The 17,648-nt window shown below is 49.7% G+C and overlaps 1 protein-coding gene across 3 annotated transcripts; it reads left to right on the forward strand.

The window, feature by feature from the left end:
* The first annotated feature begins 689 nt into the window (after nucleotides 1–689).
* On the forward strand, nucleotides 690–17,115 carry UBAC1 (UBA domain containing 1). 3 transcript variants are annotated; one of them, XM_084821347.1, is made up of 10 exons: nucleotides 690–941; nucleotides 4,309–4,429; nucleotides 5,462–5,535; nucleotides 9,273–9,380; nucleotides 9,687–9,789; nucleotides 11,692–11,800; nucleotides 12,543–12,783; nucleotides 13,832–13,918; nucleotides 14,289–14,427; nucleotides 16,478–17,115. In XM_084821347.1, exons 1-10 carry the CDS (start codon nucleotides 804–806, stop codon nucleotides 16,591–16,593), a joined length of 1,236 nt encoding a protein of 411 aa, XP_084677473.1. In that variant the 5' UTR covers nucleotides 690–803; the 3' UTR covers nucleotides 16,594–17,115. The 3 variants fall into 3 exon arrangements, 2 of the variants coding, with proteins under 2 accessions (XP_084677473.1, XP_084677474.1); XR_014785943.1 differs by having other exon boundaries at nucleotides 719–941; nucleotides 13,738–13,918; XM_084821348.1 differs by lacking the exon at nucleotides 690–941 and adding an exon at nucleotides 1,438–1,497.
* Nucleotides 17,116–17,648: the final 533 nt, after the last annotated feature.

Consider the following 17,648-nt stretch of genomic DNA (forward strand, 5'->3'; position numbering starts at 1 on the left):
ACCCCCTCCAATAACAAACATGGATGCTGAGTCTCAGGGCCACTGAGAAACGAGAGGGAGGTATGAGGGCTGAGGATGATGGGAATAGTAATCCCAGGCAAAACTTCCCCCGATCTGGTGCCCTCAAAGCCTAGATGCGTTGGACAACTCCTATCATCCCAAGCAAGTCAGTGGGGGATGATGGGAATTGTAACCCCGCGCCAAGCCTTCCCTCAACCTGGCGCCCACTAGGTCTAGATGTGCCGGAAGACAACTCCCAACATCCCCAGCCAGTCAGCTGGGGACAATGGGGATTGTAATCCCAAGAGAAACCTCCCTCCACCTTGGCGCCTACTAGGTCTAGATGTGCCGGAAGACAACTCCTATCATCCCAAGCAAGTCACTGGGGGAAGATGGGAGTTGTAATCCCGCGCCAACCTTCCCTCAACCTGGCGCCCTCTAGGCCTAGATGTGTTGGACGACAACTCCCGAGAATGGGAATTCGGAAACTGGGCGCAGCTGGTCCCCTCTCAGCGCTTCGCGTCTCCGTGGAAGGAGCGCGTCGCGCGTCGCGCCCGCCATCGAGTCCGGCCTCCCTCCACTTCCGGCCGCCCGAGTCCGCCCATCCCGGAGCGCAGCGCAGCTCCCGGCATGCCGCGCGGCCGGCCCGACCTCCCCCCGGCGCTTCCGGCCGCTCCGCCAGTCTCCCTCAGTCGGTCGGCGCGGCGGGGTCGCGGGCGGGCCGGAGCGGGCGGGCAGGCCAGGGCAGGCCGGCCGGCCCCGAGGGGAGAGGCCCGGGCGGGCGCGGCCTTGGCGATGCGGCCATGTTCGTGCAGGAGGAGAAGATCTTCGCGGCCCGGGTGCTGCGGCTCCGCATCTGCGCGCTGGACGGCGCCGAGTGGCTGGAGGAGGTGGCCGAGGACACGGCCGTCGAGCGCCTCAAGGAGCGCTGCCTCAAGCACGTAAGCCGCCCGCGCGGCCCGCGCCCCTGCCCTGGCAGCCCCGCGTGCCCTCGCCGCAGCCCTGCGAGGCCGGCCCTCGGGCGCCCAGGAGCTCCGTGGCTGCGGGGCTGGAACCCGCGCTTCCCTGCCCGGCCCCCTCCAGATGCGTTGGGCCGCAGCTCCCGGCGCCCCCCGGCCGGCCACGCTGGCAGCTGTAGCCCAACACGTCTGCAGGGTGCCGCGTTTATTTTATTTGTGTTTGCCGCTGCGTTTATATCCTGCCTGCTCTCCTCTGGCAAGGCGCCCTGGCGGCTTACGTGGTCCTCCTCCATTTTGCCCTCACAGCAGCCCTGCGAGGTAGGTGAGGCTGAGCACCAGCGACGGGCCAAGGCGGCTTAGCTGATACTTCTCCGTTTCACTTTATCCTCACAGCAGCCCTGCGAGGTAGGTGAGGCTGAGTATCAGCCACTGGGCCAGAGTCACCCACGGAGCTTCATGGCCGAGGGGGGACTAGAACCCAGACCTCCCGAGTCCCAGTCCAGCATTCTAACCACTACCCCACACTGGCTCTCATATGGTAATGTACAGATGCACATTTAGAAATTATTATTATAGTTTAAAGAAAAATACAGTACACCTCATTGCCCGGGTGCCTACCTGTTAAGTCTGCTACCCAAGGGCAGCATTTTGAGGCCCCCGAGCTCTTCCTTCTCGTGGTTCTTTGCCTTTAAACCAGACCTGGACTGGACACCCCTGCAGAGAGAGGATGCCTTCAAAACAGAGGATGAAATAGAGAATCTCATGGCAGCCCTTCAGCTAGAGAACTGAGCTTGGCAAAAGAGGACACACGGCCACCCTACTGAGGTTTCATCTGGACTTCTGTCACATTTCAAGGAGGACAAGGGGCTCTCCTGTCGGCTCTGCAGAGCTGGGGGCAGGGGTTGGAAAGCGGGAAGAGTATGTGAGTGGGGGGGCTGCAGCCACTACCACCACCCACCTGCTTGACTGAGTTGCAATAATCAATACTGAGTACTATTGGTATTATTAGTACTGATATCAGTAATGTTATTAATCACATTTATATTAACGGCAGTAGTATTAACAGCGCTGAGCCAGTCATATTGATGTTATTGATAAGATAATGTTGATACTGTTAAAGTAATGTTGATAATACCAATAAGATGATATCGATAAGATTGATGATAATAATAATAAGCTTGTTATTTTGATGATGATGATGATGATAAAATATCTTTTTAAAAGCATCTTAGATTAAGTAATCTAAAAGAAGAGCTGTAGGTCTGTGGTAGAGCCCCTGCTTTGCATTTAGAAGGAAAACTCTTGCCTGAAACCCTGGAGAGCTGCTGCCATTCAGTATCAACAATACTGGGCTAGATGGACTGAGGGTCTGACTCAGTATAAGGCAGCTTCCAGTCTTCCTGGTTGATTCAGCCCTCTACTCAGAACCATAAGGACTGGAATCTTAGTGTGTTTTTACGTGAAGGACAATAGCTCCGTGGTAGAGCCCCTGCTGTGTATGCCAAAGGTCCCAGGTTCGATCCCTCGCAACATCTCCAGGTATTGCTAGGAAGAATCCTGCCTGAAATGCTTAGCACGTGTCCACAAAGAGGAAAGTCCAGCTGGATTCTTAGGACACAATTCTATACATGTTTAGACAGAAAAAAGTCCTACAACTCCCAACATTCCCCAATTAGCCATGCTGGCTGGGGAATACTGGGAGTTGTAGGACTTTTTTCTGTCGAAACCTGCATAGGTTTGCATCCTTAGAGACTTATTCCCCTTTTGGGATCACTGCCTTAGTTGTACTTAAATCCTATTACTGCCCTCAAGATGTGTTGGACTGCAACTCCCATCATTCCCAGCCAGCCTGGGAGATGCAGCCCAACACATCTGGAGGGCACCAGGTTGAGGAAAGTTGGGTTAGGGTGAAGTTGTCCTTGTTCTTTTATTTTAAGGTATGTTTGCATTTTCAGTGTTTCTCTTTGTAACACCTGCACTTTTTGGACTTCCAAGTGAACGGGACCTTAGCCAGTAGTGGTGCAAAAGCCCTGTACAAAGTCAGCTGGCTTGTTGGAATGAAAGGTTTCATAACGTTGACTTTCATTTTAGCTGTGTGTGTGTATTCCATCGCGAGCCTTTCTACCGGGAATTGGTTGATTAAATCGCCTGTTGCTTACGAAAGGTCATGCCAGGGAAATGTAAAAATAAACCTGCCCTGACGGTCCTGTGCCGATAAGGAAGAAACACATGTGTTTAGGAAGCAGCAGGGCAATGAATGAGCTCTGCGAGCATATAAAAATGCACAGGATGGAAACTTGGGGAACAGCTGGGATAGATTGTGCCCTTCTTGGTTAATGTTCATAAAAACAAACAGCTGAGGAAGAAAAATGGATTGCTCTTTGAAGAGGAAGAGCCCAGACTATGGCTTGCTTGCTCTACTGTCTTTCTTTGAATCCTTGAGCTGAATCCAGTGTGGGTTTATGCAGCCCTTTTTTCCCAGTGTGCATGTTGCATTTTGCTGGTACCAAACGAACAATGCCTTTCGTTCAGGGCTGGCATCAAGGTCGGCATGATTGGGCACCAGCCGAGGGCCCACACCCCAGCATGGCCCCCCTGGCAAGAGCCCACTGCAGTTGCTCCTCCTCTCCACCATTGCAACCTGCTTGTTTCCCTGCCTCTTGCTCTGGCCCAGGCAACAGTGGTGGCAAGGAGGAGGAGCAGGAGATGCCACTGCCAACTTGCGCCCTGACTCTCTGCCTGTCAAGCAAGCAAGTGGTAGCAAGGAGAAGGAGCAGGTGGTGACAATGACAGTGAGAAGTACAACTCACTGAAGGAGTGGGTCCATGGAGGGTGTCTTGCCCCAGGGCCCTCTGAGACCTGCAGCTGGCACTGCTTCGGTTCATAGGGAACCAGCCTGTCAGGGAAAACATGTTCCTCCCTCAGTGTGGTCCTGCAAAATCCCCTACCGCTTTTTGGGCCGGTGGGCACAGTTGGAATTTTGAGAGGGTGTCATGGACACTGTCACAGAATGGCTGCTGTGGTGGTGGGGCTTGCTTATTCATAAAACAGTGGGTGTGGCAGGTCAGGAAATGCTAGTTTCCGAGAAGGCAAACTGGGGAGGCGAAAGGCAAAGTCGCTTGCCCGAGAACTGAAGTCTGAGGCCGAGGTGGTGTCCAAGCTCAAATACACAAAAGCTGCTCTTTTGAAACCAAATAACGATGGTGTTGGAGGGTAGCACTTTGCTTTGCATCAACAATAAAATACATAAATAAAGGGAACAACCTGAAGATTCTTTTTCTTGTTTTTCCTACCCTTTAGTAATTCCACTCATTCTCTCTATCTCTCTCCCCCCTCCCCCCCTTTCCAGTGTGTACCTGGGAGCTTAGAGGATCCAAAAACCATAACGCACCATAAATTGATACATGCTGCTTCAGAGAAGGTCCTGACCGACACGAAAACTGTCTTGGAGGAAAGCATTCAAGACAGAGGTAAGGGAGCCCTTCTGGATAAAATAGTGTCTAGGTTGCCAGACTCTGTCATCCAAGGACCGAGACAAACAGTTTTTAACTTGCCAAGTATGTGCTGATTTGGGCCCATGTCATGGCTGTTTTGAAGGCCAGGTTTCAGCCTCATGATAAGTGTCCAGGGGACATGCCGGGATGTGTGCAGCCGGGTCATGTGTCCCATAAAAGCTCACTGCCTTCAACCCTACCCAGAATGCTTTTACAGCAATGCAGGCTAGGTGGCCTAGCTCTTGTTCTGATGGCTGGTGTGAACTAGGGTGCTCATCTGCCCAGCGCTTAGAAGGCTCCCTCTGGGCGCAGAATGTCACCAGACCAAAGTGCTGGGAATTTTGGAGGTCCTGCAGAGACTCCCCACATGATGTCATGTGGTGCTGCGCATGGCAAGTGTAATGTGTAGACCTGCCCTGAGTTTCCTTGGATGAAGTCCAGTGTAAAATATCAGATCTGTATTTGCAAGTTAAGAGAGAGACCCGCAAACCTTTTTGGGGGGTGATATTCTAAATATTTAATCTCTCCGTGACACCCGAAATCATGCTCCCAGTCTGGCCCTTTGAGGTTCCCCTTCCCCAGCTCCACTGCCTTTCCCCCAACCACCAATTGTTTGGTGTTATCCTGGCTTTTCTGCACCCCCCCCGCCCCCATATTCTAAAAAGTTGAGATGCCTCTCCTAAGGCTTAGTTCCTGGCAGTAAGAGCATTAAGCTAAAATGTGTTTGCATTTTTTGTTTTTTCTCCCCCTCCCTTTTGCCCCACCGTTTTTGCCTACAGTCCCGCCCACCAATGGAATGAGGCACCCAAGAACTTCTCCAAAATGGAATGTGGCCCTCGGGCTGTGAGATGTTCTGCACCCCTGCCCTAAATGTTTATGCTGGAATTAACCTTCCACTGGTGGCTTAATATAGCAAAATACTTGCCCCGCCTTTATTATTTCAAGTCAGAAAATGTGCAATGCTGTGTTATCCTGTTCCAATCTCAATCTCTCTCTCTCTCTCTCTAGATGTTTTGGTTCTGGTAAAAAAAAGAGCCCCCCCTGCCCCTCCCAAAATGGCAGATGTTTCGGCAGAGGAAAAAGTGAGTTGAGGGGGCTCGTGGGGTGACTGCTTCTGATTTTAACCTCCACTGACAAACTAGCTCCACTGGGCGCTCTGTCCCGAGTTCTAAAAGCGAGCTGGTCTGCTTGTAATGAAACTCATGGGGAGGAGGATTCGTGCTTTTTTCCTCCCTGGAAGACACAATCTGCTTAGATGTGGGTTGTGTCAGCATGTGAGCCCTTCCACTCCACCTCCCCCGTCCCCCCTGAAAATGCAGGTGTAGATTGGCATGGGATCATTTTGGAGCAAACCAAAGGAGTTGTCAAAAGCTATTGTGTAGCAGATCTGCCCTTCTTGTGATGTGTTTCTTGGGCGGAATTAAAAACCTGGTTTGCACATAACACTTACCCACAGCTTATTTAACCCATGGTTTCTTGTCCTACCCAGGGTTTGTCAGGCAGACGATCAAATAAACTGTGGTTGGTTTTCTCAATCCCTGGGTTGCTTGTTTCCCTGGGTTGCTTGTGTCCTCCTCCTTTGCCCGCTGCCTTTCTTTATCCCAAATGCCTTCACAGCACTGTTGTACTAGCATGTAGAACAGCTGGGTGGTTGTTTTTACCACCCTTGCCTACTGTCTCTGTAGCCTGGCAACACAATCCATGAACAACCCATGGTTTGGGGTTCACACATGATGACAACCCATGGTTTAAATGGCTCAGGGTTCACAGCCCAACAACAAACCATGAGTTCTCCTGGTTTGCATGTAACAACAACCAGAGTATGGGTTGAGTATGAGTTGTTGTTGAATCATGGGTTGTCATGTGTGAACCCTGCACTATGATTTACCTATGGGTTGTTAGCCATGAACAACTTAAGAGTTCACAGTCCAGCAACAAACCATGGGTTCTCTTCCTGGGATATTCATGGTTAACAACCCATAGTTAAGCCATAGTGGAGGGTTTGCACATAACAACTACCCATGATTCAGCAACAACCTATGATTCAGCAATACTCAATCCGTACTCTGGGTTGTCGTTATGTGTGAACCAGGTCTTTCTGTGTGGTTCGTAGTTAACAAATCTACGGTTTGTTGCTGCAGCTGGTTTTGCACATCACGACAAACCAGACTTCAGCACCCCATGGCTTAAATAAATCAAGGGTTCACGATATGTGTAAACCATGTCTATGAGTGAGGATTAGGAATTAGCTGTAGTGCAGGAGTATGTGTCTATGTGTTGGGGGCAGGGGAAATATCTGGAGCTCATTAGAGAGCAGGTGGGCATCAGCTGCTCGCCATCTGGCCCCGTGTCCCTGCGGCCTTTGTGTTGTATGCTGTGCCTATTTTGGGCGGTGTGCATTGGGTCATGCCAGGCCTCTTGGGTTCTATGTTTAGCTGATCACTGGCAGCCTTTCCATCTTGCCTTGCCTGATGAGCAAGGGGTTTGCATGTCCCCAAGAGGGCAGTTCACCAGGTGTATATCTTCCAATGTAATTTTGACAAAGATTTTACATTTGAGGGTTGTTTTTAATCAAGAGGGATTTTGTAGAGGCAGTGGAAAAGGCGACCTTAAGCAAGCCTTGCGGGGTCAGCAAGAAGGCTGACTGGCCTGCGTTCCTGGCTGTAAAACCGTGTTTGTTGAATGATTGGAAGAGGGGGAATTGGCCCCTCTCTGCTGGGACAGCAGGCGAGAGGGGCTGCAATCAAAGGTAGTGCAGGCTGTTGGTGGCCTCTACGTGGGGCTACCCCTGAAGAGCGTCCAGAAGCTTTAATTGGTGCAAACTGAGGAAGCTCTGCTGCAAACTGCTGCATAGTATCAGGACCCTGTTACCCCTGTCCTGAAAGACCTGCATTGGTTGCAACTTGCTTTCTGGGCTCAATTCAAGGTGTTGGTTTTAACCTTTAAAGACCTAAATGGCTTAGGACCTGGCTGTCTGAGGGACTGCCTGTCTTGCTAGGAACCGGCCACGGTATTTAGATCTGCAGGAGGGGCCCTTCTGAGGATGTCATTATCTCCAGAGGCTGGGTTCTTGGGCATGTGGGAAAGGACTTTCTTCTGCATCGCCCCCAGACTGTGGAACATGCTCCCCTAAGAATGATTACCAGCCCCCACTCTCTTGGCCTTTAGAAAGGGTGCGAAGATGCATCTTTTCAATTTAGCCGTTTAAATGATGCAGTTATTTTAATGTTTTACTGTTTTTAGCGCTCTTCTTGTTTGTTGGGTTATGAGCTTTATTTTTTTATATTGTGATGATGACGTTAATAATAATAATTAATGACTGACACTAAGCAGATCTCTGGAAAGTAGTCCTTTCAAGCCATGGGGTCCTAGGAGGGCAGGAACCCTCACTGAAGCCCATGAAACCTGCAAGTCCTCCATTTCTCTTGCCCCACCCTGCAGGGGGGTTTCCTGAGCCAGAACAGAGATTCTCTCTGTCCAGTGCAGGGTACCCTATAGCTGCGAAGGAATACCTTCTCTGGCAAATCTCAGGCCTGCAAGCGGGGAAGGAAACACCAAAACTTTCCAGAGATGCTCTCCTGGGCACGTCGTGTGGCTCCTTGGAGACTAGCAGATTTATTGTGGCATAAGGTTTTGCTGGCTGGGATCCACTTTGGCAGGTGTATTGAGTTGTTCTTTCTGTGTGTGTGTGTGTGTGTGTGTGTGTAGATTAGCCTTCCTCAACCTGGCATCCTCCAGAGGTGTTGGAGTCCAACTCCCATCATCCCCAACAAGCCAATGGCCAACCTGGCTGGGAACTATGGGAGTTGCAGTCCAATTCCTCTGGAGCACACCAGGTTGGGGAAGATACAAATCCACAAAATATCAGTGCACAGTAAGCTCTATGCATTCTAGCATTGGCTTCCAGCCCCTGCTGCCATCAGGGCTGGTCCCAGACTGGTGCTCAAGGCAAAAACATCCCCGTAGCCACAACCCCAGTAACTGTGGTAGTTATTAGAGTGACAGTTGGCTCCCCTTTAACTTTGCCTTGGAGCAGCTGCTTCAGCTGACCTCGCTTTCGTGCTGGTGGTCTCCCAGGCTTTCGAATGCCCTGGCCTTGAGGTCTAAGCCTTTGCATTATCTGATGATGACAACATTGTACTTTTAGGCAAGCCATCGCCATTAACCTGCCATTAAGCACACTTTCAAACCTAATATGTTCTTGTGTGTCTGCAAACTAGATAACTAGGCTGCATTGTCTCGGTGCATTAGTGAAACATGCTGATGTAGACATGCCTGTGTGTGACATCTTATGGAAGACTTCTGGAGGTTTGTAGGAGCCCAGCTTTGTGAAAGCTTTCTGGAGATGGTATTTGGCAGCTCTCTTTGTGATAACAGGAGGCTGAGCTTCTAGGAAGCAACTCTTAATTTTATAGCTGTGATCCAGAGGTGTGGATGTACTATACTTGCACTGAAGTTCTGAAATTCAGTTTCCTTGTACAATCCCCTACCCTGGTAGTTTACTAAAACTTTACTAAATAGCTGTAATGATAATTTTTGTTGGGGTGTGAGGTTTTTTTGGAACATTGCTTTAAATAGGTTGTCATTCTGCAAGAGAAAATATATCCTAAGATTTATTCCCCCCAAAATATCCAGTGCTTGTTTCATGCTGAGCGGTGGTCATGACTGCCAAATGATCCTAAAGGGCACTGAAGACTCCCAGTGCCTGCCCTAAACCCTTTTCCCGGTTAACTCTGAATTTCTCTAAAAAGGACATCAAGGAGCGTGTGTTTGCGGAGAATGCATGTCATGTTCAGAATGGATTTCCCTTCTCGTTTAGCGGAAGCAGGAGCAGAAAGCGCCTGATAAGGAGGCAATTCTGAAGGCCACCACCAGCCTCCCATCCCACAGTGTGGATCGCAACGTGGCGCACCACAATATGAGGGATGTGAGTCCTCTGCTTCTCTTTTGGTGTGTTGTTGCAATGCTGGGGCCTGTCCGCCATGCTCGGTTATCTCCTGGAGTTCATGTAATCGTAGAGTTGGAAGGGGCCTGAGAGCTCATCCAGTCCAAGCCCCTGCTTAATGCAGGCTCTCCATTGCAAGATGCAGCTATGGCCTCCCTGACAGAAGGCCATCTGGCCTCCACCATGCTGGCTGGGGATTATGGGAGCTGTAGTCCAACACATCTGGAGGGCCCCAGGTTGGGGAAGGCTAGCCTAGACAAATACAGTGACAGTCTCCTTTTCCTGCAGTTCCAGACAGAGCTTCGGAAGATCTTGGTCTCGCTCATCGAAGTTGCCCAGAAATTGTTAGCGCTGAACCCGGATGCAGTTGAGCTCTTCAAGAAGGCCAACGGTACGAAAGACGTATCCCCAGCGTTTTAGAGTGACGCTTCTGCCTTGGACTGAAATGCTGAGGCACGTTTAGTATATATTCCCGACCCCTTCTCCCGTGCCGCACCTTTGGGTGCTGCAGTGCATCATCATGGAGCAGGTACATTCCCAGGGCCGTTTCAGAGAGGAGTGAGGTCTGGAGAAGTTCAGTCTAGCCAGCCTCCCTGTCCAGGTCATGATGGCAGTGGGGTGTCCGCAAGCCCTGTGAGCTCATGAGCTGGCCCGTTTGGCTCCCTCCTGCTCTTTCCCAGCTGGAGGAGAAGGTGTCACAAGAGGCTGCGCTAACACAGATCTGGCCGTGTCGCTGTCTTGTGGGGGCTTCTGTATCAGTCTGATCTGGCAAGAGGCATCCATGCCTGGGTTACATCGCACTTAGACTACCGCAGTGTGCTCTCCGTGGGGCTACACTTGAAGAGCACCTGGAAGTCTCAGTTGGCGCAAAACACGCCCGCTAGGCTGCTAGCTGGTGCAGCCAGGCTGCCGCACTTCGGCTCTTGGGCTGGAGCAAGTTCAGCATTGTTGTCATTCTCTTGGCGCATCCAGCCACGCTGCCTCTGCTCTGACTTGGGTTTCCAGCAGTGGTCTTTTCCCTCACCTGCTGCCTGTTCCTTTTAATTGGAGGTTGGTGCTGGGCCCTTCTGAATGCCAGCCTTGTGCTCTACCACCAAGCAGTGGCCGCTGAAGGCCTCAGGGGGGTCAGGCTGTAGACCCTGGAATGTGGGAAACGCGTGAGGGTTAAGAAATAGAGAGAGAGAGATCAGAATAGGCATCCTTGCAGTTTTCCAGCTCTTGTGGACTCCCGGTTCTTTTTAAGATGGCCACAACCTAGCACGCAGTCTCCCAACAGACAAATACTGTCTGTCTCAGGGGCAGGGGGCTGTCTGTAGGGTGCCACCGCAGCCCAGGACTGCCACCACTTGGTCATGTGGGTGGCAGGGCGGGAGATGGGGGGAGATGCTTTACAAACGCTCCTGCTTGGCTCCTTCTGCAGGCAGGAGTGGCTAAACAAGGCGTGGATCCTTCCACCCCTGTTTTGCTTATCGGGACCTGTGAAATGTGAACACAGGGTCATCTCTCCCCCGACGCACCAGCGCCATCAGCCCTGGCTTGTTCTTGGCTTATGACTCCAGCTCATTTGGAGAGAGACAAGCTACAGTTTCCAAACTGCATGTCGTGATTAGCAAGCCACGGGGGGGGGGGGGGGGGGGGGGGCGACGGCAGCGGGCGGGCAGGCAGTCCGTGGCTTGTTCAGCTATTTCCGCTCACAGCGAGAGCGATTGGGCAGCGTGCACAGTCGCACTGGCTCATTTACGGTAAGCCAGGATTCCATAGGATTCTGGTTTACTGTGACACTTGAATGCAGCCATTTTCTGTAGAGTTTGGAATCTCTAATATCAAGGAGTGTTGTCCCAAATCCTCCCCCCCCCACTTTTTAGAGGCACTTACTCCAAACCCCGATAATTCCATTTGTCGTCTTCAAAGCCTGCTGAAACCAAGTGCAAAACTTCAAGTCAAATCCAACCCTCTGGTAGTCCCAGTCCAGCACTCCAGATTTCCCCCAGAAGGCCCCGTTCCCCCAACTACCAATCGTTTGGTGGTTTCCCAGCTTTTGTGCGGTTTTTTCCCCCCGTTCTTAAAGGTTGAAATGCTGTTCCTAAGAGGCAGTAAGACTCTTAAGCTAAAATAAGCTGGTATTTTTGGTGTTTTGGGCTCTGCCCCTTTTGCCTTCGGGCCTACCAACCCCTGGAATGTGGCCCCCAAGAGCGTCTCTGAAATGGAATGCAGCCCTCAGGCTGAAAGACGTTTAACCCCCCTGTGCTAAATCCATTGGGCGCTGATCTGATCTGGCACTTCTTGTCTCTAGCCATGTTAGACGAAGACGAGGATGACCGGGTGGATGAAATTGCCTTGCGCCAGCTGACAGAAATGGGATTTCCAGAAAGCAGAGCCAACAAAGCCCTTCGCTTAAATCAGTAGGTATCATTGACCTGCATCTCTGGGGAGAAACGTTGTTTGTCTACGATGTGATCCCGTCGATTCCTGAAAGATGAGTGTAAGATTTATACCCCCTCCCTTGGTATGACATTGGATTTTTAATTTTTTTTGTTCTGTATTGGATAGGTAGGCATAAATATGTTTGTTTTAAATTCTACATTGCAAACTTCTTGTCTCTATTTTTACAAGTACATGGGAGAAGCTTATTTTTACAAGTATACAGGGAGGCTCATGCACGCATGTGTACATAGCTGTGTGTGTGTTGGTTTTCTACCTCCCAACTGCATATGGTGTGAGGCCGTTTCTCTGCTCTGCTTTTGTCTAGACTAGGGGCGGGGGAACCTCTTGCGGCCTGAGAACTTCCCCCTCAGGCTGAATTTCAGTGGCGGGCAGGGCCAGAGGCTTAAGGCAGTAGGGCCCCCCCCAAAAAACCAGCCTATTTGAACTTTGAACTCTTCTGCCAGTAACTAAGCCTTAGGAGAGAGCTTTCAGCCTTTTAGAATAGGGGGAAATGGCACAAAAGCCGGGAAACCGCCACACTATTGGTGGTTGGGGGGAAGAGGGTGGAGCCAGGGGAAAGGGTGTGTGGCCATTGGTGAATCTCGCAGAGCCCAATTTGGCCCCTAGGAGAGCCGGATTTGGCCCCCGGGTCTGAGGTTCCCCACCCCTGAATCTAAACATTGGTGCCGCTTATCGATGCGTCTGACCTTCATCATGCAGCATGTCCGTGACTCAGGCCATGGAGTGGCTGATCGAGCATGCCGATGACCCGGCCGTGGATGCTCCCCTGCCGGGTCAGTTCTCACCGGACACTGTGGTGGAAGCAGGTACCTCCGCCCTCGCCCCCACCCAGGCTGCCGAGGGGGCCAGCCTGGAAGCAAGCCGAGAAGAGCCAAAGGATGAACTGACTGAAATATTCAAGAAGATACGGAGGAAAAGAGAGTTTCGTCCCGATCCTCGGGTACCGTGTGTGTGGGTGTGGGTGTGTGCGGGTGTGTGCATGCAGTGAGTATCTCTGCGGTGGGGTACACAATTGCATCTGAAAGTCTCCTGATGCAGCTAGAAACTTTCCCAAAATCAGGGGTGGGGAACTTTGGGAGGTCTGGGGGCCATTTTTGCCATCCCACCCCATGGGCCGCACCTCCCCTTGTGCCACCCCCCAAATATATATGTTTTTAAATGATGTCCGGAGTGGCTACAGAGTGCCAGAAAGGTCAAAATTAGCCTGTTTGCAAGCTGGTTTTGACACTTTTGGTGGTCTGTAGTAGCCACTTCAACTTTTTTTTTTTTTTTACACTTTTGAGGGAACCCCTGCCCGAAATTCACTGCTTGGATTTTTATAGTGCCTACTTTTATAGAAGCAGTTGCCTCTCGTCCTTGGCATGTCCCTTCTTTGTGGCTTGTGTTGTGCCTTTCCTCTTGGTCCAAGCATGAGAAGTGGCATTAGATTTCACAGAAAGAGTTGTGTGTATGCCTAAGTCTCTCATTGAAAATGGGGGGTGGGGGGAGTTAAAAAAAACAAAAGGCCTGAAAGAACATTCAGATATGAATAGCGAATTGCCCAGAATAGGCAGAGAAGTACGAGATGAAGAAGGGAAACCAGGAAGGCTGATCAATGGCAGCAAGACAAACAGCTTGAGCTTAGAAACTAGAGAGAAGAGGACCTCCAGTGAACCCCTCTCATTGTTTTTGTGAAGGACTGGACAACTTTTTCAATTTCTTCTATTCACAGCCTGTCTGTCTGTAAACCTTACAGACACAGAGACACAGACTCCTGCCTTCAGTTTCTCTGCCCCTGAAAAGGTGGCCTCCACTCCCTTACGGTTTGCCCAAGGTTGTGCTCTGCCCCAAACTTGGCCATATAGTTCAAGGCCTCTCCTAGGATGGTGAACAGACTGGGCCTTGTGTGTTGCAGACTTTTGAGGCTGTGCTGGGAGGAGGTGGCTTGCCCGAGAACCTGCCCCCAAGCCCCGGGCTGCATGTAAGAGGCTCTGCGGTTCTGGTTTCAGGCGGTCATTGCTTTGATGGAGATGGGCTTTGACGAGCGAGAGGTGGTGGACGCCCTCCGCGTGAACAACAACCAGCAGAACGCCGCGGTGAGTACCCTCTGTCGCGGTGCCTCCTTTGTTTTTGTTCTGCCTGCGAGCCTAATGTGCCTTTCTCTCTCGTGCGCGCGCTCTCTCTCTCCCCCCATAATTTGTGTTTAATTTTTACATTTTCAAGGAAAACTATTCTTCGTAAACATGAGCAATACGTAATAAGCGATGGAAACTTTTGTGTCCTTGGTTTTATGCAGGACTGTACAAAGACTTTTTTTAAAAAAACAGAACCATACTGGAATCGTGTTTCACGGGCAGAGGGAAATCTGCATCCAGCGGCTCTTTCTTTCCTCATGTGCAGCATTAGAACTTTCCGAGGGATTTTGCCCTCTTAATGTTTTTTATCTTTCCTTCTGACTTTCTGTAGTGCGAGTGGCTACTGGGAGACCGGAAGCCCAGCCCGGAGGACTTAGACAAGGGCATTGATCCCGCCAGCCCGCTCTTCCAAGCCATCCTAGAAAACCCTGTGGTACAGTTGGGACTAACAAATCCTAAAACACTACTCGGTAAGTTTCGTTGCTCCATGGGAAAGCCTGTATAGCAGGGGCGTTGAACCGCAGGTCTGTAGGCTGAAACTGGCCTCCTGGGGCTCCCCAAATGGCCCCCCTTCCCCTAACCCTGTGTCCTTTCCCCAGCTGCTGTTCGTTTGCTGGTTTCCTGGCTTTTGTGTAGTCCCCCCTTTCCTAAATTTGCAAGGTTGAAATGCCTCTCCTAAGGCTTTGTTTAAGAACCTTAAACTAAAATATGCTGGTGTTTTCGGTTCACCCCTTTTGCCCCCACCCCTTTTGCCTTCAGCCCCCACCCCGGCCACAGGAATGCCTCCCCCCAGCCCGGAGAGCATCTCCAAAATTGAATTCAGCCCTCAGACAGAAAGAAGTTCAACACCCCTGCTGTCCAGGGTGTGTGTGTGTGTGTTTGCACCAAAGATCCTTAAAACCTCTGCAATATCAGAAGCATGCTGAACAGATACTGTTGTTTTACCAAGATGGTTTTGTGTTAGGATCTCAAGATGGCACTTACAACAGTTGAACTACACAGCGTTTGAGTCCCATTTCTTTGGTAAAGGAATTTGCAATTGCTCAAGCTGGTAACTATGTCTTTAAAAATAGTAATAATTTTTAACTTGGTGTTTTATTCTTTTATCGTATTTTATATCTTCTATCGTTCATGCTTTGGAATCTATCTGGATATAGAGCGGTATATACATGTTGTAAATAAATAAATATGTTTGTCCCTTGGCAAAAAAGGGCAAACAGGATCAGTTTAAACTGCACAACAGTTGGTGCAAAGTACTGCTATCCTTCAACCATTCCATTTCCTTTTCTCCTCTCCACTCCCCCCCCGCCCCAATCCCTGCCATCGTCAAGGAATTCACCAGCTCTGTTCCTACTGTAAGAAGGAAAATATGTCTGTGTTGCATTGCGCTAAGGAAAAGTGCCGTTTAGCACAGAAAAGTGCCATTTAGCACAGAAAAAAAGGCCTACAACTGGCATGGCTGGCCAGGGCATGCTGGGAGTTGTAGGCCTCTTTTTCTGTCTAAACATGCATAGGATTGTGCCCTTACTCATTAAAAAAATCTAACCTGCCTTTCTGCCCAAGGGGGATTGCTTTCTGCTGACCTTGGTCTCCTCACCTTCCCATTCTGAGGAAATATGGGATAGGATCCATACAAGGAGACACCAAAGCCAGATAAGAAAAAGCTTTGCATTTGGGATTCAGAGTTGATTTTTCACCTCCACAGTTAAACTCTGCCCCACCCCTCAAGCTAGGGACAATTTGTGTCTCTATAAATTTTAGGATGTGGATATTAAATTTTCAGCCATAATAAATAAAAAAGTCTACATTCTAAGCAATTAATTATATATATATAAAATACATAATTTGTGGGGAAATTTTTGAACTGGGATGTTCCTGATGTCAAACTGATGTGTGTTAGGCTGGCTAAGTGGAGTCACTGGCCTTGCTAACCAGCCTGAAACTGGTCAAAGACTTGGAATGCTGAGAGGGGGAAAGATCTAACCTGGGGCATTTTGGTCATCTTGAAGACATGTCGGCATGTTTCCTTAATCCAGCAGGGGAGATGATCCATGTACAAAATCAGGCTTCCGCACTGGTAGATATATTCTGCATTATGGTGCTGCTCCGGGCCCCATTAAATTGGCTGGATGTGTCCTTTGAAGGGGATAGGGTTATGTATCTTTGTTTATGGTCACTAGCTGCAGCTAGAGCTCAAGACGTTTTATTCATTTATTTAAATTATTTTTATCCTGTTCCTCAGCCAAAAAGGCTCCTGGAGTAGTTTATAAATAATTAGTAAAACAAGACAGTCCCAATCTAAGTCACAACAAACAAGGCAAGAGGAATGGGGAGGGAAGAGGGGAAAAGGAAGTCTTCCAGCAGGAATGGTGGAATGGCCCCATTTACCCTTGTTGGAACGGCTGCTGGTGGTGAGAGTTGCAGCAGGAGGAGGAGCCTTCATGGGGGTGGAATGGGGTAGTTATCCTATAAGTTGTAATCGTTAATTGAATATTTTCTCCACCCTCCTTTCTCCGGCAGCCTTTGAAGATATGCTTGAAAACCCTTTAAACAGCACTCAGTGGATGAACGACCCAGAAACCGGGCCTGTCATGTTGCAAATTTCTCGAATCTTCCAGACACTGAACCGCACATAGAAGGGGGCAGATCTCTCCACTGTGCCATGTTTGGACTCTCTTTGTCGCCCTGAGTCTTCTGAAGAACCGGAGATACCGATTGCCGAGAGAGAAATTGTGTGATGGGTGCTTTTCCTTTCTCTGCATTTTTGGGTAGATGTGTTACAGACTTTTTGTTTGCATTTTTGGCTTTACATGCTGTGTGCCTTTATTTTTGTTTTTTGGTGTTAGTGGAAGACGGTTTGAAGACATAGGTGTGTTTTTCTTTCTTTTCAAGTGTTTCTATAGAAGCAGCAAACAATGCATCCAAATACAGGAAAAAGGCTTTTACAATTATTTAAGAATCTGATCATTGGCGAAATCACACCATACTCCCTGTTTTCGATGTTCTGGCTAAGTACAGTGGTCTCCCAACGGCCGTTGACCACAGCACAAACTCCAAGAGAAGGTTTACATGCAGTCGTTGACGAGAGCGTAAACGGAATGTTGACTTCTCCTCTTAAGTTATGTCTGTTCTGAAATACAGAAGGCTTTTTCAACTGACCATTTGGGATTTCTGCTTTTATTAAATGTGGAATTTGGAAGAGAGCAAGTGAGGTTACCCACCTCCATTCCGGTAGGCTCATCTTCCATTAAGACCACATTTCCCCAATCTTTGGGAGAGTGGGCGCATTTGGAATTTTGAAGGTGTCATGGACGCTCCCACAAAAAGACTGCCATGGGGTGGGACTTCCTCATGCATAAAATGGCTGCCATGGTTGGGGTGGGTGGTCACAAAACACCCATTTCCCAAAAGGCAAACCAGGAACTTAAGTCCAAGGCAGTAGTGAGGTGTGAGCTCCAAAACACAAAACCATGCTTTTGAACCCAGATAATGGTGCGTTTGGAATGTTGAGTGTCGTGGGTGCTCTCACAAAATGGCTACAGTGGGAGAGTATCTGATTACTGCCTCTTTCAAAGAGTCTAGCTAGGGTGCTCTGTGGGAACGTCAGAAACTGCCTTATACTGTGTCAGCGCCTGGGTCCATCTAGCCCGTTATTGTCGACACTGACTGGCAGCAACGGCTCCCCAGGGTT

This window comes from Heloderma suspectum, chromosome 14 (genome assembly GCF_057233095.1).
Source record: "Heloderma suspectum isolate Gila_16-S chromosome 14, 16-S_ref, whole genome shotgun sequence".
Taxonomy (NCBI): domain Eukaryota; kingdom Metazoa; phylum Chordata; class Lepidosauria; order Squamata; family Helodermatidae; genus Heloderma; species Heloderma suspectum.